This window comes from Microcaecilia unicolor, chromosome 5 (genome assembly GCF_901765095.1).
Source record: "Microcaecilia unicolor chromosome 5, aMicUni1.1, whole genome shotgun sequence".
Classification (NCBI taxonomy): domain Eukaryota; kingdom Metazoa; phylum Chordata; class Amphibia; order Gymnophiona; family Siphonopidae; genus Microcaecilia; species Microcaecilia unicolor.
This window is the reverse complement of record NC_044035.1, coordinates 233,710,414-233,724,180: the sequence shown is the minus strand read 5'-3', so window position 1 is coordinate 233,724,180 and position 13,767 is coordinate 233,710,414. Positions and strand designations below refer to the sequence as shown.

At 44.5% G+C, this 13,767-nt stretch overlaps 1 protein-coding gene across 1 annotated transcript in view; it reads left to right on the top strand.

Annotated features, from left to right (window-relative positions):
* ATP1A1 (ATPase Na+/K+ transporting subunit alpha 1) overlaps positions 1-13,767 on the top strand; it is a 142,562-nt gene that overhangs the window by 52,961 nt on the left and 75,834 nt on the right. The window contains 1 exon segment of the mRNA XM_030203883.1: positions 3,638-3,742. Within this exon segment, the coding sequence (XP_030059743.1) occupies positions 3,638-3,742 (105 nt within the window).

Here is a 13,767-nt window from a genome sequence, read left to right as displayed (position 1 = left end):
TTGTATTTTGCTCTCTTGGAAATGGATTAGGGTTCCTTGGGGTAGTAGAAATCCTTATAGTTCGGAGGGTAGAGGGTGGTGGGTTATTATAGTTGGTTGTAATTGCTTCTCTTTGTGGCTTATGACAGTTGCACTAGAATGTTATTCTTTTTATACTTGAAAGGCTTGTGCCGATGAGGACAGAGCCCATGGAGGGGGGGGGGGGGGATAGACTTTGTCCCCATGTTCTCGATCCTCATTACAATTTCTTAGGAGCTGATGGGCCACTAAAATATTCATCCTCACTATTCTCCCTATTACAATTAGATGGCAAATTTACATTAGGTAATCATGCGAGATCTCTGAGAAAAGGTTTTTGTGATCCCAGGCAAGTCACTTAACCCTGCATTGCCCCAGGTACAAAAAACACCTTACATTGTGAGCCCATTAGGGGCAGAGAAAGTACCTGCACATAATGTGTACAGCACCGAGTATGACCAGCACTATAGAAATTTTTTTCTAGTAAAAGGTGACTGAAATAGCGGATAAAAGTTGAGAATGGCCATTGTTTCAAGTCATGGCTTCATTAGCAGTATGCAAAAATTACATGTTTGAACTTCTGTAACATTTTATTATTATTTTCACTTAAATGAGGTTTGGACTGTTGTATTACAGATTGCTCTAACAGAATTCATTAAAACCTCATTTTTTGATTCTGGTGACTTTAGTGACCTTTTCTCAGAGAAGGTCACATGTTAATTTTACAGTGCACATAGATACTGTAATGCGGGCTGCACAGAATGTTCCTTGTGGGCCACAAGTTTGACACATCTGTTAAGGAGAGAAATTAATTCTTCTTGCCCTTTCAAGTTGGTAACGATGGAGCTTTATTTTAGCATCTTTCATATGTGTGGTAGAGAATAATGGAATAATGTTCATTGAAATAGTTTTTATCAAGAATCTGACTGCATTAAAATGTTCTGGAAACAAATTCCATGTTATCACGCATAAGACCTTGTTAAATTTTACTTTGATACTGAGCTCTCCTAGAATAAGCCTTACAATGGGGTTTACTATGTGATTTGTAAAATAACCCTTTTGGTGGCTCTTTGATTTTTGAAACATGCTGTTCCTTGACTAATTTTTGTAAAAGGGATGGGAGTTGATATACTACCTTTTTCTATGGTTAAAATTAAAGCAGTTTACATATTATATACAGATACTTAGGTCCCTGTTTACTAAGGTGTGTTAGCATTTTTAACACACCTACCATTAATGTGCGTGCTAACCATGTAGGCACGTATACAGTTAACACGTGTAAATGGTTAACCTGCGTTAAAGATGCTAACACACCTATAACGCTGCTTAGTAAACGGGTTTTATTGTGTACCTGGGGCATTAGAGGGTTGAGTGTCTTGCCCAGAGTTGCAAGGAACTGCAATGGGAATCACTCATGTAAATCCAGGAGTTTCCTGAAGAGTATCAAGGTGGAAGAAGCCCAAAGGCATAGAAGCATGTTTTCTAATCTTGTAGTGATGTGTTGCATTGGTTAAAAGATTGGGTGTACCTTAATACTTTGCATTAATATTTGACCAAAGAGGTTTTTTTTTTTTTGTAATATGCTAGTTTCTCCATCCTATGAGAGAGTTATTTTTGTGAAGAAAAGATTTACAAGTCTTTATGCAGGCATTGATCTTATATATGGTAGACTATTGTAATGCTCTGTATAATGGACTAAGGTCTTCAGGAGTTAAGAGATTTGCAATTTAGAATACAGTAGTAAATTCAAAATCTTACTTTTGAGACATGGAAATTCTAGATAGGAATCATGTTTTTTGCAGATCTATTGATACCATATGGACCTAGTTGGTTTATTTTTATTTGTTCATACTTGTATCCCACAATTATCCAAAAATGAGTTTTGCTTCAATGTGGCTTACATTTAACAGTTGTTAGAGATTACATTGATTCATTTACATTTACAAGGTTATATGATACTTTGTTTTATAGTGGTTGGCAAGATAACAGTGTGTTTGGAATACTCATTGGGTTTCTTGAGAAGGTATGTCTTAGTTCTTTTCTTAAATGAAAAGATGTGTTTTATTTAGAGGTTGTGTATTCCAGAATGATTAGTGCATATTTTACTCATAGAATTTTCTGAAGTATGTCTTTAGGTCTTTTCTGAACTGGAGGTAGTCTATGATTCTTCTTATAACTATGGGAATTGAGTTCCACCATTTTGAGCCCAGGTAGCTAAATCCTACTGTGTGGATTTGTATAGTATGTTTTTGTAGTTTGGCAGGTGAAGTAGTAGGTGACCTCTGGTTCCTGGGTTTGCATTGCTTGGTGATAGTTTGATGTGGTTCAGCATGTAGTCTGGTGACATGCCAAACAGTATTTTTAAGATGATTGTACTAGTTTTGAAAAATAGTCTGGCCTTGATCGGGAGTCAGTGTAGCATTATGAGAAGTGGGATTGCTCTATCATATTTCAACTTTTCAAATGTCGATGTCACTGCTATGTTTTGGATGATCTGCAATGATCATAGTAGGTTTTCTTTGCAGCCTACATATGCTGCATACAGTAGTCTAGTTAGGACAATATTAGCATCTGCACTATAAGACGGAATGACTGGGAAATAGTCTGATTCTTCTCAGTTTCCAAAGTGTTCTGAAGCTTTTTGATGTGATTACAGCAACTTGGTCTTCAAGGGTCAGATGTTGAATGATTTCTAGTATTTTTATTTGTGTTTTGATTGTATAAGATTGTTGATGTATTGTGAAGTTTTAGTAAGTGGTGGGATTGTGCTGGCTGAATAGAACCAGGAGTTCGGTTTTGTCTCTGTTCAGTTTGAGTTTGACAGTTTCCCCACAAGGTTGAGTCCTTTTTTTTTTAGGCCTTATCCAGTATCTCTGTGACACTATGTAGATGGTGACATCGTCTGCGTATATGGTTGCTTTAGTCGGTCTCTGCTGGTTCCCTGCATCCATCTAAGATTCACATAAAGGGCATGAGGCATTCTGCCTCTAGCTCATTTTCTTTACTCCTATTTTCTTAGGGAGAAGTCTTCATACATAAAAATTCAAAGCTGCTTTAAAAGCATGGGTAATTTTTGCCTTTTTTGTCAGGAGGAGGGCTACTGGGTGGACAGGGATATGTGTAGTTGACTTAATGGTGCTTTTTGGTATTTATTTTCCTATATTTTCTTATTTTTAATGAAGTTATGTACAAAGCTGTGGTGGTTCTTCAGATTTAAGAAAGAACCATAAGATAAACAGGAGCAATGTATTGTCAAGAATTTAGTGCTTGTATGAAATGTGACAGAGTAGAGCCATTCTTGGTCCCTATCACCTGTGCTCTGGCTCCTGTTGTAATATCAAATGAAGTTCTTTTGTGCCATTCCACACCTTGTGAGTATTACAATATTGGGCAGTCCAGTCCTTTAGAATGTCTAGGGTATGGAACTGTGTGGAATCCAAATTCCAGCTCTTAAAATGTATGCATATGCTTAAGAAAAACATTACAACTCAAGCCTTCTGTTTAATCTTTGTAGGTGGCATCTTTTGATTGCATATGCATGCTTCCTTAAATAGTATTGGTTTGTGGGCATTGAGTGGTGGTTTCAGAAAATATAACCTTTTTTTAATTTTTCCAACAGACCGGGCGTGATAAGTATGAGCCGGCTGCCACTTCAGAAAATGGCGGTAAGAAGAAGGGGAAGAAAGACAAAGATATGGATGAACTTAAGAAGGAATTAGTACTGGTAAGAACATTTGACTGTTAACATATGAGCATTGCTGAAAAGGGTACGGTGCACGCTGTTGCTTAGTAATTTGGCAGCTTTAATCTAAGTTAGGGATAGCCAAACTATGGCTCATTAGCCAGAGCTGGTCATCCAGATTTTTTTTTTCACTGTTCTGCTCACATTAGGTAAATGTGCATTACCTCTGGCCTGCTGATATAACTCAGCTGTCCAGGTGGCAGTTGAATTAATTTGATTTACTGCCATTTATTCTGCATATACTACAGTGGCTTACAGCAAATGAACCTTTTCTGGAGATGCGAAGGCAGTAGAACGAGAGGACATGAAATGAGATTGAAGGGGGGGCAGACTCAAGAAAAATGTCAGGAAGTATTTTTTCACGGAGAGAGTAGTGGATGCTTGGAATGCCCTCCCGCGGGAGGTGGTAGAGATGAAAACGGTAACGGAATTCAAACATGCGTGGGATAAACATAAAGGAATCCTGTTCAGAAGGAATGGATCCTCAGTAGCTTAGCTGAGATTGGGTGGCAGAGCCGGTATTGGGAGGCGGGGATAGTGCTGGGCAGACTTATACGGTCTGTGCCAGAGCCGGTGGTGGGAGGCGGGGCTGGTGGTTGAGGGGCTGGGATAGTGCTGGGCAGACTTATATGGTCTGTGCCCTGAAAAAGACAGGTACAAATCAAGGTAAGGTATACACAAAAAGTGGCACATATGAGTTTATCTTGTTGGGAAGACTGGATGGACCATGCAGGTCTTTCTGCCGTCATCTACTATGTTATGTTTATTTCCTTAGAATCTGCCTTTACTAATCAGGCAGCGGAAGCAGTGGCCTGTCTCATCTCTCTGGGCAAAGTTACATATGCCCTCCAAATATCTAGCTTTCCCAACCTTGAATCTGCTCATGGCAGTTCGGTACAGACTCAGCCGTAGCTAAGTCTGGAATTAAAGAGGAACCCAGTTTTAATTAGCTAAAGAGATATAGTTTATTAGTATTAATTAGCATTGATACATTACCCAATAATGAGGATACCAGCAATTCAGTCAATCATACAGTGGAACAGAATCACACGACACACCAGCTCTCTGTAGTTCTCTGTCTTTCTCCTCCATCAGCATCTGCATCTTACACCTCTCGGGGTGCTTCCTTTATACTGTCTCAACCCAATTGATTCCAATGGGATCCAGCTTTGTCAGCAGAACTTGCTATCCCTTATCAGTTGATAAGGAACTGATAAGGGTGACTTCATTGGGTCCCAGGTTCTAACTATACACAAAAGGGGTGCAAAGCACAGCTGACGAGATGACTTCATCGGTCACGCTGCTCTTCTCAGCTCCCCCCTCCCTCTGAGTACTCTCAAACTAGGTACATCTACCCCTTTATCTACATTCATTAGCCCAAAACATCTTTCTCATGACTCTTCACCGATGCCACTCCCAGGCATGTTTACAAGAGCAAAGGACCCCCTCCCGTGCCAGCTCCCTGATAAATCAGTTCAGCTTGAGCTGCAGAAAAATGTGTTTTGTATCAGAGATGACTTTGGATTTTTAAGAGAAGCCCAGCTCTTATTATGAGCCATTTGCTTGTAGAGGCCTAGCTCTTTAGCCTGAGCCATTGACCTGTATTTTACTGAGAGCGAGGGCGGCCATATATATTCAGTTACTATGAATAAACATAAAGCATATCAAATATAAAAACGTGAAGGAAAAGGCATCATAGAGGAAGCAAGATGGGGGGGGGGGGGGGGGAAGAGAAAAGCCTATAAAGGGTAGAAGCCTTTTTTGCAAACAGTTGTGTGCACGCATAAACTGAGTCAAAATGAGACGAGACCATCTCCAGCACTACTTCTCTGACTAACTGAAGTCCAGTGAGAAAAAAACAGGTCTTTATTCCAGATGTAAAGAGAAATACAAACTCTGTTCTCAGCAGTTGAGGTAGTGTTCCAGGAGTTATTTGAAGGCTACCTCTGGCGGAGGGGTGGGGTATGGACGAGATTGCTCAGAGTAGACCAGAATATCTGAAATGGAATATAAAGAATTGCCAGGTCCAAGTGGTACACTGGAGATCTGTTGTGCAGAGCATGATGGACAAAGGATGGAATTCTAACCTTGAATCTGACAAACAGGTAATCGGTGGGTAGACTGGTGTGTCACGACATACTGAATACACTGAGGTGTTTATATGTAAATGCCAGATGTATGAAAAGATTGGAAAGTTAAAATTTATGACTCTAAATGAAAATAGACAAAGTTTCTGGGAGACCTCCTAAGAGGATGTCCAGTGGAGTAATGACACCAAGTATATCAAAATGAAAGCTTGAGCTGATGGTGTACTAAAGACAGCACAAGGTCAAGTAGGATAATATTTTTGCAGGAAATGTTGCATTTTAAAATCTTTCACATGTGAAGAGGAAAGTGCTGAAGTGGGTGTACATTATTTTTTTCCTGACCAGTATAGTGAAACAATGCGACGGTGCTTGCAGAGAATAGACAGGCTACTAAAATTGGAAACACAATGGCAGAAATAAAGGACCATTATCAATTCACTGACTGTCTCAGGGCATGCTAAGGATGTAAACTTTCTAAATGCCATAAATGGTTGCTTCATGGAGCATCTGGTCTTGTAACCAGCAAGAGGAGTAAAGGGCCTTTTTCAAGGGGTAATGATGGAGCTGGGTAGTGATCACGATGCAGTCAAATTTGATTTAAACATTGGAGGTAGAATAAGCATGCCTTAATGTGAAAGAGCTGTCATGCATTTAGAAAATGGAAGCCATATCTCTACTAGATTTATTTGACATTGTAAATGCACTGTTAAAATAAACCAGTCAAGTGGGTTTCAAGACACTTGATAAAGTCCCTGATGAGACTGCTGAGGAAACTAAAACCTAGGATAGCAAGGTTAAAAGGATAGTGGAGTGGAGGAGTGACCTAGTGGTTAGGGTGGTGGACTTTGGTCCTGGGGAACTGAGGAACTGAGTTCGATTCCCGGCACAGGCAGCTCCTTGTGACTCTGGGCAAGTCACTTAACCCTCCATTGCCTGCCGCATTGAGCCTGCCATGAGTGGGAAAAAGCTCGAGGTACAAATGTAACAAAAATAAAATAAAATTGTAACTAAAAGAATTGTATAGTAGGATTAAATGGTCTGGGTTTCTACCGAAGAGTGATTAGTGGAGTACCTTGAGGATCTATATTTAGACAAGTGTTACCTCTTCCACATCATTAAGTTAACAATGATAAATCAAATTTGCTTTATTCAAAGTAGTCTAAAGTAGACTAAAAATTGCAGGAGGACCTTATGAAACCAGCAACCTGGCCTTTTAAATAGGAGACAAAATTTAACGTAGAAAGTGATGGCAGATAAAGACCATATAGCCTATTCAGTCTGCCCATCTACACTATCTACTATATCGTCCTTTCTTTTAACATAGCAGTGGCGTAGCCAGACAGCCACTTTTGGGTGGGCCTGAGCCCAAAGTGGGGGGGGGCACAAAATTTTCTCTGCTCCGCCCTACCTCCACCTCAAAATATAAATACTTTAGCTAATGAGGATCCTCAAGCTCAGTCAGCTGAAGACTTTCTCTGAAGGTGGCCAGAACTCTCTTTTACCAAGCTTGGCAGACAGCAGCAATGACCCTAAGCCACTGATGCCAGCACCCCACACATGCTTAGCTGTTGATGGCTCAAGGATGCTCTTGGGAGAGCTTGGTAGAAGGGAGTTCTGGCCGCCTTTGGAGGAGTTCCTTAGCTGGGGATGTCTGGGAATCCTCACCAGCTATACAGCAAGGGTTAGGACTGGTGTTAGACCTGCTTGGGCCCAGGTCAGAAAATAAAGGAGGGCTCCCCTCCCCAATTCCCTCTGCCTCCCTTCCAATTTCCCACCTGCCATTACTATCACACCAACAGAACCTCACCAAATACAGAACAAGGGATCACAAATTAGAAATAAAAATATTTAGACAAAAATTGAAAAGGAACCCCAAGAAGTTAAACATAGCATTACTGCAACACTGGAGACACAAAACATGCATTTCCTTTTCTACAGAACACAATACAAAGACATTTCCTATGCACATTTCCAAAAGCTAAGATATTCCATTTAAAACATTCGAAATAAAATGCTTTGTTTCTACCTTTGTTGTCTGGACATTTTATTTTTCCATCTTGCTGGTTCCAATTTCTCTTTTCTGCTTTCCTCTCTGCCGTCTGCTAATTCTTCTTCAAGCGGCTGTAGTCCATTTGTCTTTTCTCCTCTCTTCTGTCTGTTCCCTCACTATTCCTGCCTCTGACATGTTGGTCATTCCTTTGTAGCTCTTTTCTGCCTCTCTGTCACCCTTCTTTGTCTCCTTTTTACTTTTCAACTACCTATCAAATTTCCATCTTCTTTCACCCACTAGCTCTCCCATTCCCCATCTCTACTTTCTTGCTCTCCTATTCCCCATCTTACTCCTCCCCATCTCTACTTTCTCTTTTTTATCTTTAATCTACTTCCCATTACCATATTTCTACTCTCTGTAATCACTCTCTCTCATTCATTTCCTTGCCCTCTCCCACAGGGTTCCACCATTCCCATCATCTTCTCCTTCCACCTTTCTAACCAGCATCTGATCCCCTCCCCACCCCACCATGGTAGCCTTATGTTTTCCTGCCCCTTCTCTCTTCATTCCTGTTAAATAGTAATAGTAGTAGTCCTCTCCCCCATGGCCCAGCATTTCCCCCCGGCCCTCACCACCTACTGTGTACCTCTCATCCACCCCCATGTCTATCTCCCCCTCTCATTCCCACTGTCCAACGTCTCTCTCCCCTTCCCATACAGCATATCTACCTTCCTCCCCTCTACCAGCATGTCTAACATTTCTCCCTTCCCTCCACCCCTATGCCCACCATTTTGCCCTCCTCTCCACCCCTATGTTTAACATTTCTCCCCCTCTCACCACCTATCCCCTCTCTATGCAGCATGTCTCCCTCTCCTCCACCTCATATGCAGCCAAGACTTCTCCCTTCCTGACCCCTCCACCCTTCTTCCCCATGCAGCTTCTCCCCCACCCACCATGCCTCATCATTCCATCTTCCCTCCTCCCTGTGCAGCATCTTTCCTTCCATCCTTCCCCCCCCCCCCCCCCCCCCGTGCAGCTGCTGTCCCCTTCTTCCCTCCCCCATTCCAACATCTTTTCCCCATCATCCCTTGCCCTGTGGCGTGCCACAACTTTCACCTCCATCTTCCCTCACCCTCGCAGGCCCGCCCAGCAGCGATTCCGATCGCAGGCAGCTTCTTCGGCTCGCACACGTTGCCTACCGGTTGCCGCTCAAATCTCCTTGCAGCTACTAGCAGCGCTAACCCGGAAGCTCAGAGGAGAGGCTTCCGGGTTAGCGCTGCTAGTAGCTGCAAGGAGATTTGAGCGGCAGCCGGCAGGCAGCGTGTGCGAGCCGAAGAAGCTGCCTGCGATCGGAATCGCTGCTGGGCGGACCTGTGAGGGTGAGGGAAAATGAGGATGAAAGTTGCAGCACGCCACGGGGGAAGGGATGATGATGGGGACCGGAGCCTCCGGAATCGCTGTGCTGCTGGGCGGGCCTGACCCCAAATTGGGTGGGCCCAGGCCCACTCGGGCCCGCCCGTGGCTACGCCCCTGTAACATAGGCAGGTGCAAAGTGTACAAGGAGAAAAATATCTCTAACTATATGCAAACAATGTGGAGTTCATGTGAGGAGTTACTACAGAGGAAAAGGATGTTGAAATCATTGTCAATATATAGTCATTGTTTGGTGTACAACAGCAGTCAAAGCAAATACAGTTAAGAATTACCTGAAAAGAAATGCAAAAACTGCCTCTGCTTGCATCCCATGGTCTAACTACACCTTAAATCTGCACAGTTCTTGTCATCCTATCTGAAATACAGCAGAACTAGAAAAGGTCAAAGAAAGAAGTTTCATGAAACTGGCACCAGTTTTTAAAATCAATTTGTGTTCATGCATAAATACATTATTGGGATTTGTTGCTGAAAAGTCTGGTCAAAGCTAGCCCTATAGTGGTGTCAAAACCCATTTCCTTAGCGTCCCTCCGGACCGGCCCAGGATTGGACTGTTGGGTTATGCATGCCTACCAGCAGGGGAGACAGAGAAAAACTCTGACTCTGGTGAGCCATTAAGAGCCCTGGTCATGTGACTGTAGCCTCAGTATTTTCTCAGTCTCCCAGCAGGTAGGACGTGAGCCATTAGTCTCTCTTTGTGGGATAGCTTTGGTTTATAATCTTTATTCTTTCTTCTTGATTCTGTGCTAAGGAAATTCTGTTTATAACTACGGATTTTAGACGCTGTGCTTGCAGCCTCTGGGGTGTAAAACTCGGGTGTCTCAAGTCCCTACCCCCTTTTCCTCCCCATCTCCCTTTTGTAATCTCAGGTTAAATTTCAATATCTAAGGGAAGGGCTACCCTTTCACTGTAAAGGTGTATGACCTCTGGGAGAGGCAGCCAGTAATTTAAAAAAAAAAAAAAAAAAGAGAAGATATCAAAGTAAAGTCTAGCAAGTGTGGTTCCCCTCTGACCTAACGAGCAAGCAGCTCTGATTTCAATTTCTGGGTGAGTACTGTTGTGTCTGTGGTTTAAAAGGAAAAAAAAAAAAAAGAGATTCTAAAGCGAAGCCTTGGTCTGGTATATATTTTTCTAATTTTCTTGAGCGTCGGACGACTCTTTTGTTAAAAAAGAAAAAAGGCGCGAACTGCGTTGGCGCTAGCACACGCGTGCATGCCGCGGTCCGGGATGGCGGAAAAGCTGAAGCGTTGTGCAGTGTGTCAGCGTAGGGGGGTCAACGCTGCTGGAGTTTGTAAATTTTGTACGGCGATTGACGTTCCCGAAAGTCCCCTTCCTCCGCCGGTTTTGGTGTCTGCTTCAACAGTTTCGCTGTCGCAGTCGCTTGCGCCTAGTGCGGAGACCTCGGGAGCTTGTCAGGATGTGGTTGCTGCAAAAGAGGCGCGAACGGCGGACATTTTGTCTTCTGCTCCTTCTGCCTCGCCTGGCGCGTCGGGCCCCTTTACTTCAGCGCTTTTTGGGCAGTCGAATGCGGAGGCCCTGGTACGTTCCGACGCTACTCAGGTAGGGGGGTTTCCCCCTGAGTTCGTCCTTCAAATGTACCAGGCCTTTCTGATGCAGCGAGAGGCTCCAGGGCAGTTCCGTCAGGGGCTTCTATTGCTCCCACAATGTCAGGGGCTCCTGTCAGTGCTGTTCCTCCATCTAAAAGGCCTAGAGTGGGTGAGTTACAAGCAGATGTATTTCCAGGCCAGAATCTAGATATGCCCTTGTTAGAGGACGAGGCAGAGCTTGCTGATTTGGTTGAACAGGAGTCTTCTCCTGCTTTAGACCCTGACACCCTGCCTGGGTCTCAAGGGGAAGATCCCTCGGTTGCTAGAATATTTCATAAGGAAGATTTGCAAGATCTGATTGACATGGTTTCTTCCATTTTACATTTTGATGACCAGCCTCCTCCCTCCCATGTTCGTAAGGTTGATTTGTTAATTAAGGGCTTTAGGGCTGCCACTAAATCTTTTCCCATGCATGAGGACATTTGGGATGTTATTAAAGCGCAGTGGCAGGTCCCGGATGCTGCTTTTCGTCCAACGAGATCTATGAATTCTCTTTATCCAGGACCAGAGGTAGAGAGTTTCTTAAGCTTCCGGTAGTGGATGCTGTGGTTTCGGCGGTTACTAAGCGCAACACAGTTCCCGTGGATGGGGGCACGGCGCTTAAGGACACCCAGGACAGGCGGTTAGATTCCCTTTTGAAGCATAGCTTTGAGGTTTCTTCTCTGGCAGTGCAGGCGGCTATTTGTGGTTCATTGGTGGCTAGGGCCTGTTTTCGTTGGGCGGAGAGAGTTCTAGATAGATCCTCTGATGATCTTTCAACTATAGATTTGGAAGTGGCAAAGATTGAGACAGGATCTGCCTTTCTCGCCGATGCTCTATACGATCTGTTGAGAGCTTCTTCTAAATCTTTGGCTTTGGGGGTTGCGGCTCGCCGCTCTCTTTGGTTAAAAGGTTGATCGGCGGATGCGGCCTCCAAGTCTAAGTTAAGTAAGTTTCCTTTTTGGGTTTTTTTTTTGTTTGGTGAGGATTTAGATAAGTTAGTCCACTCTCTAGGGGATTCCAAGGTACCTCGTCTCCCGGAAGATAGGCCTCGTTTTTCTAGGCGAGGGGCCTTGTTTGGACGAGGTAGATTCAGACCTTTTCGTAGTTTTCTAGCGGATAGAGTGCCGCCTCCTCAGAGGTCTTGATTTCTAACAGAATTCAGTCCTTTTGGTTGTTACCGCAGAGCAGGAAGATTTCAGGTGGGAGTTTTTTGCTCCCCATCACGTGCTTCACAATGAAGGTGCGCGGGCCTCTCCTCTGGTCCCTGTAGGAGCTCGTCTTTCGCAGTTCTATCAGAGGTGGGCCCACATTACCACAGATCAGTGGGTCTTGGAAGTTGTTCGAGACGGTTATGCCTTAGAATTCGCAAGGCCTATTTCAAATGCCTTTCTGGAGTCTCCCTGTCGCTCTCCTCTCAAAGTGCGGGCAGTTCTAGAGACTCTCCAGAGGCTTTTAGATCTTCAGGCTATTTCTCCGGTTCCTCCTTCCGAATACAGGCAAGGCCGGTATTCCATTTATTTTGTGGTTCCCAAAAAGGAAGACTCCTTTCGTCCTATTTTGGACCTCAAGGCTGTCAATCGCGCTCTCAAGGTTACCAGTTTTCGAATGGAGACCCTCCGATCAGTCCTAGTAGCAGTTCGCAAGGGAGAGTTTCTAACAGCATTAGATCTGACAGAGGCCTATTTACATATTCCTATCCGTCCGGCTCATTACAAGTATCTACGCTTTGCGATTCTAGGACAGCATTATCAGTTTCGCGCCCTGCCCTTCGGCCTGGCAACGGCTCCTCGCACGTTTACCAAAGTGATGGTTGAAGTGGCAGCGGCCCTCAGGAAGGAAGGGATTCTGGTTCATCCTTACCTGGACGACTGGTTGATAAGGGCGAAGTCTTATCAGAAGAGTTGTCCAGTAACGGAGCGAGTGGTATCGTTCCTGCAGTCCCTAGGTTGGGTAGTAAACATAGCCAAGAGCCGGTTGGTTCCTTCTCAGTCACTAGACTATTTAGGGGTCACCTTGGATACTGCAAGGGGTCGAGTTTTTCTACCACAGGACAGGATTCTAAAGCTCCGGTCTCAGATTTTGAATTTGTTGCATCGGAAGGTGCCTTGTGCTCGAGACTATCTTCAGGTTCTCGGTTCTATGGCAGCCACGATCGAGGTAGTTCCTTGGGCCAGGGCTCATATGAGACCTCTTCAGTGGTCCCTTCTGTCTCGGTGGTCGGCTCAAACAGATTCTCTTCTGACGAAGTTGCAGCTGCGCACCCGGGAGCGCAGCTCTCTCTTTTGGTGGCTACGAAGGAACAATCTCACAGTAGGGATGCCGTTGGAGCCTCCTCAGTGGATACCGTTAACGACAGATGCCAGTCTCCGAGGCTGGGGAGCTCATTGTTTGGACAAATGGACTCAGGGACTCTGGTCTCCGTTGGAAGCAGTTCAATCAACTTTCTGGAGACCAGGGCGATTCGATTGGCTTTGCTGCATTTCGGTCCTCTTTTGCAGGGCAAAGCGGTTCGAGTTCTCTCGGACAACGCCTCGGCAGTGGCTTACATCAACCGTCAGGGAGGAACGAAGTGTCGTCTTCTGTCTCGAGAAGCGGAGACTCTTCGCGTGGGCGGAACTTCATCTCACGGCCATCTCAGCCGCACATGTAGCAGGAGTAGACAACGTCCAAGAGGACTTCCTCAGTCGCCACACTCTCGATCCCGGGAAGTGGGCTCTCAGCAATTGGGCGTTTCAGTTGATCATACAACGTTGGGGACTTCCAGTCATAGATCTGTTTGCCTCCGGCCTCAACTCAAAACTTCCTCGCTTCTTCAGTCGCCGAAGAGATACAAAGGCGGCAGGAGTGGACGCCCTGTTGCAGCAGTGGCCCTCCGACCTTCTTTACGCGTTTCCTCCATGGCCACTAATA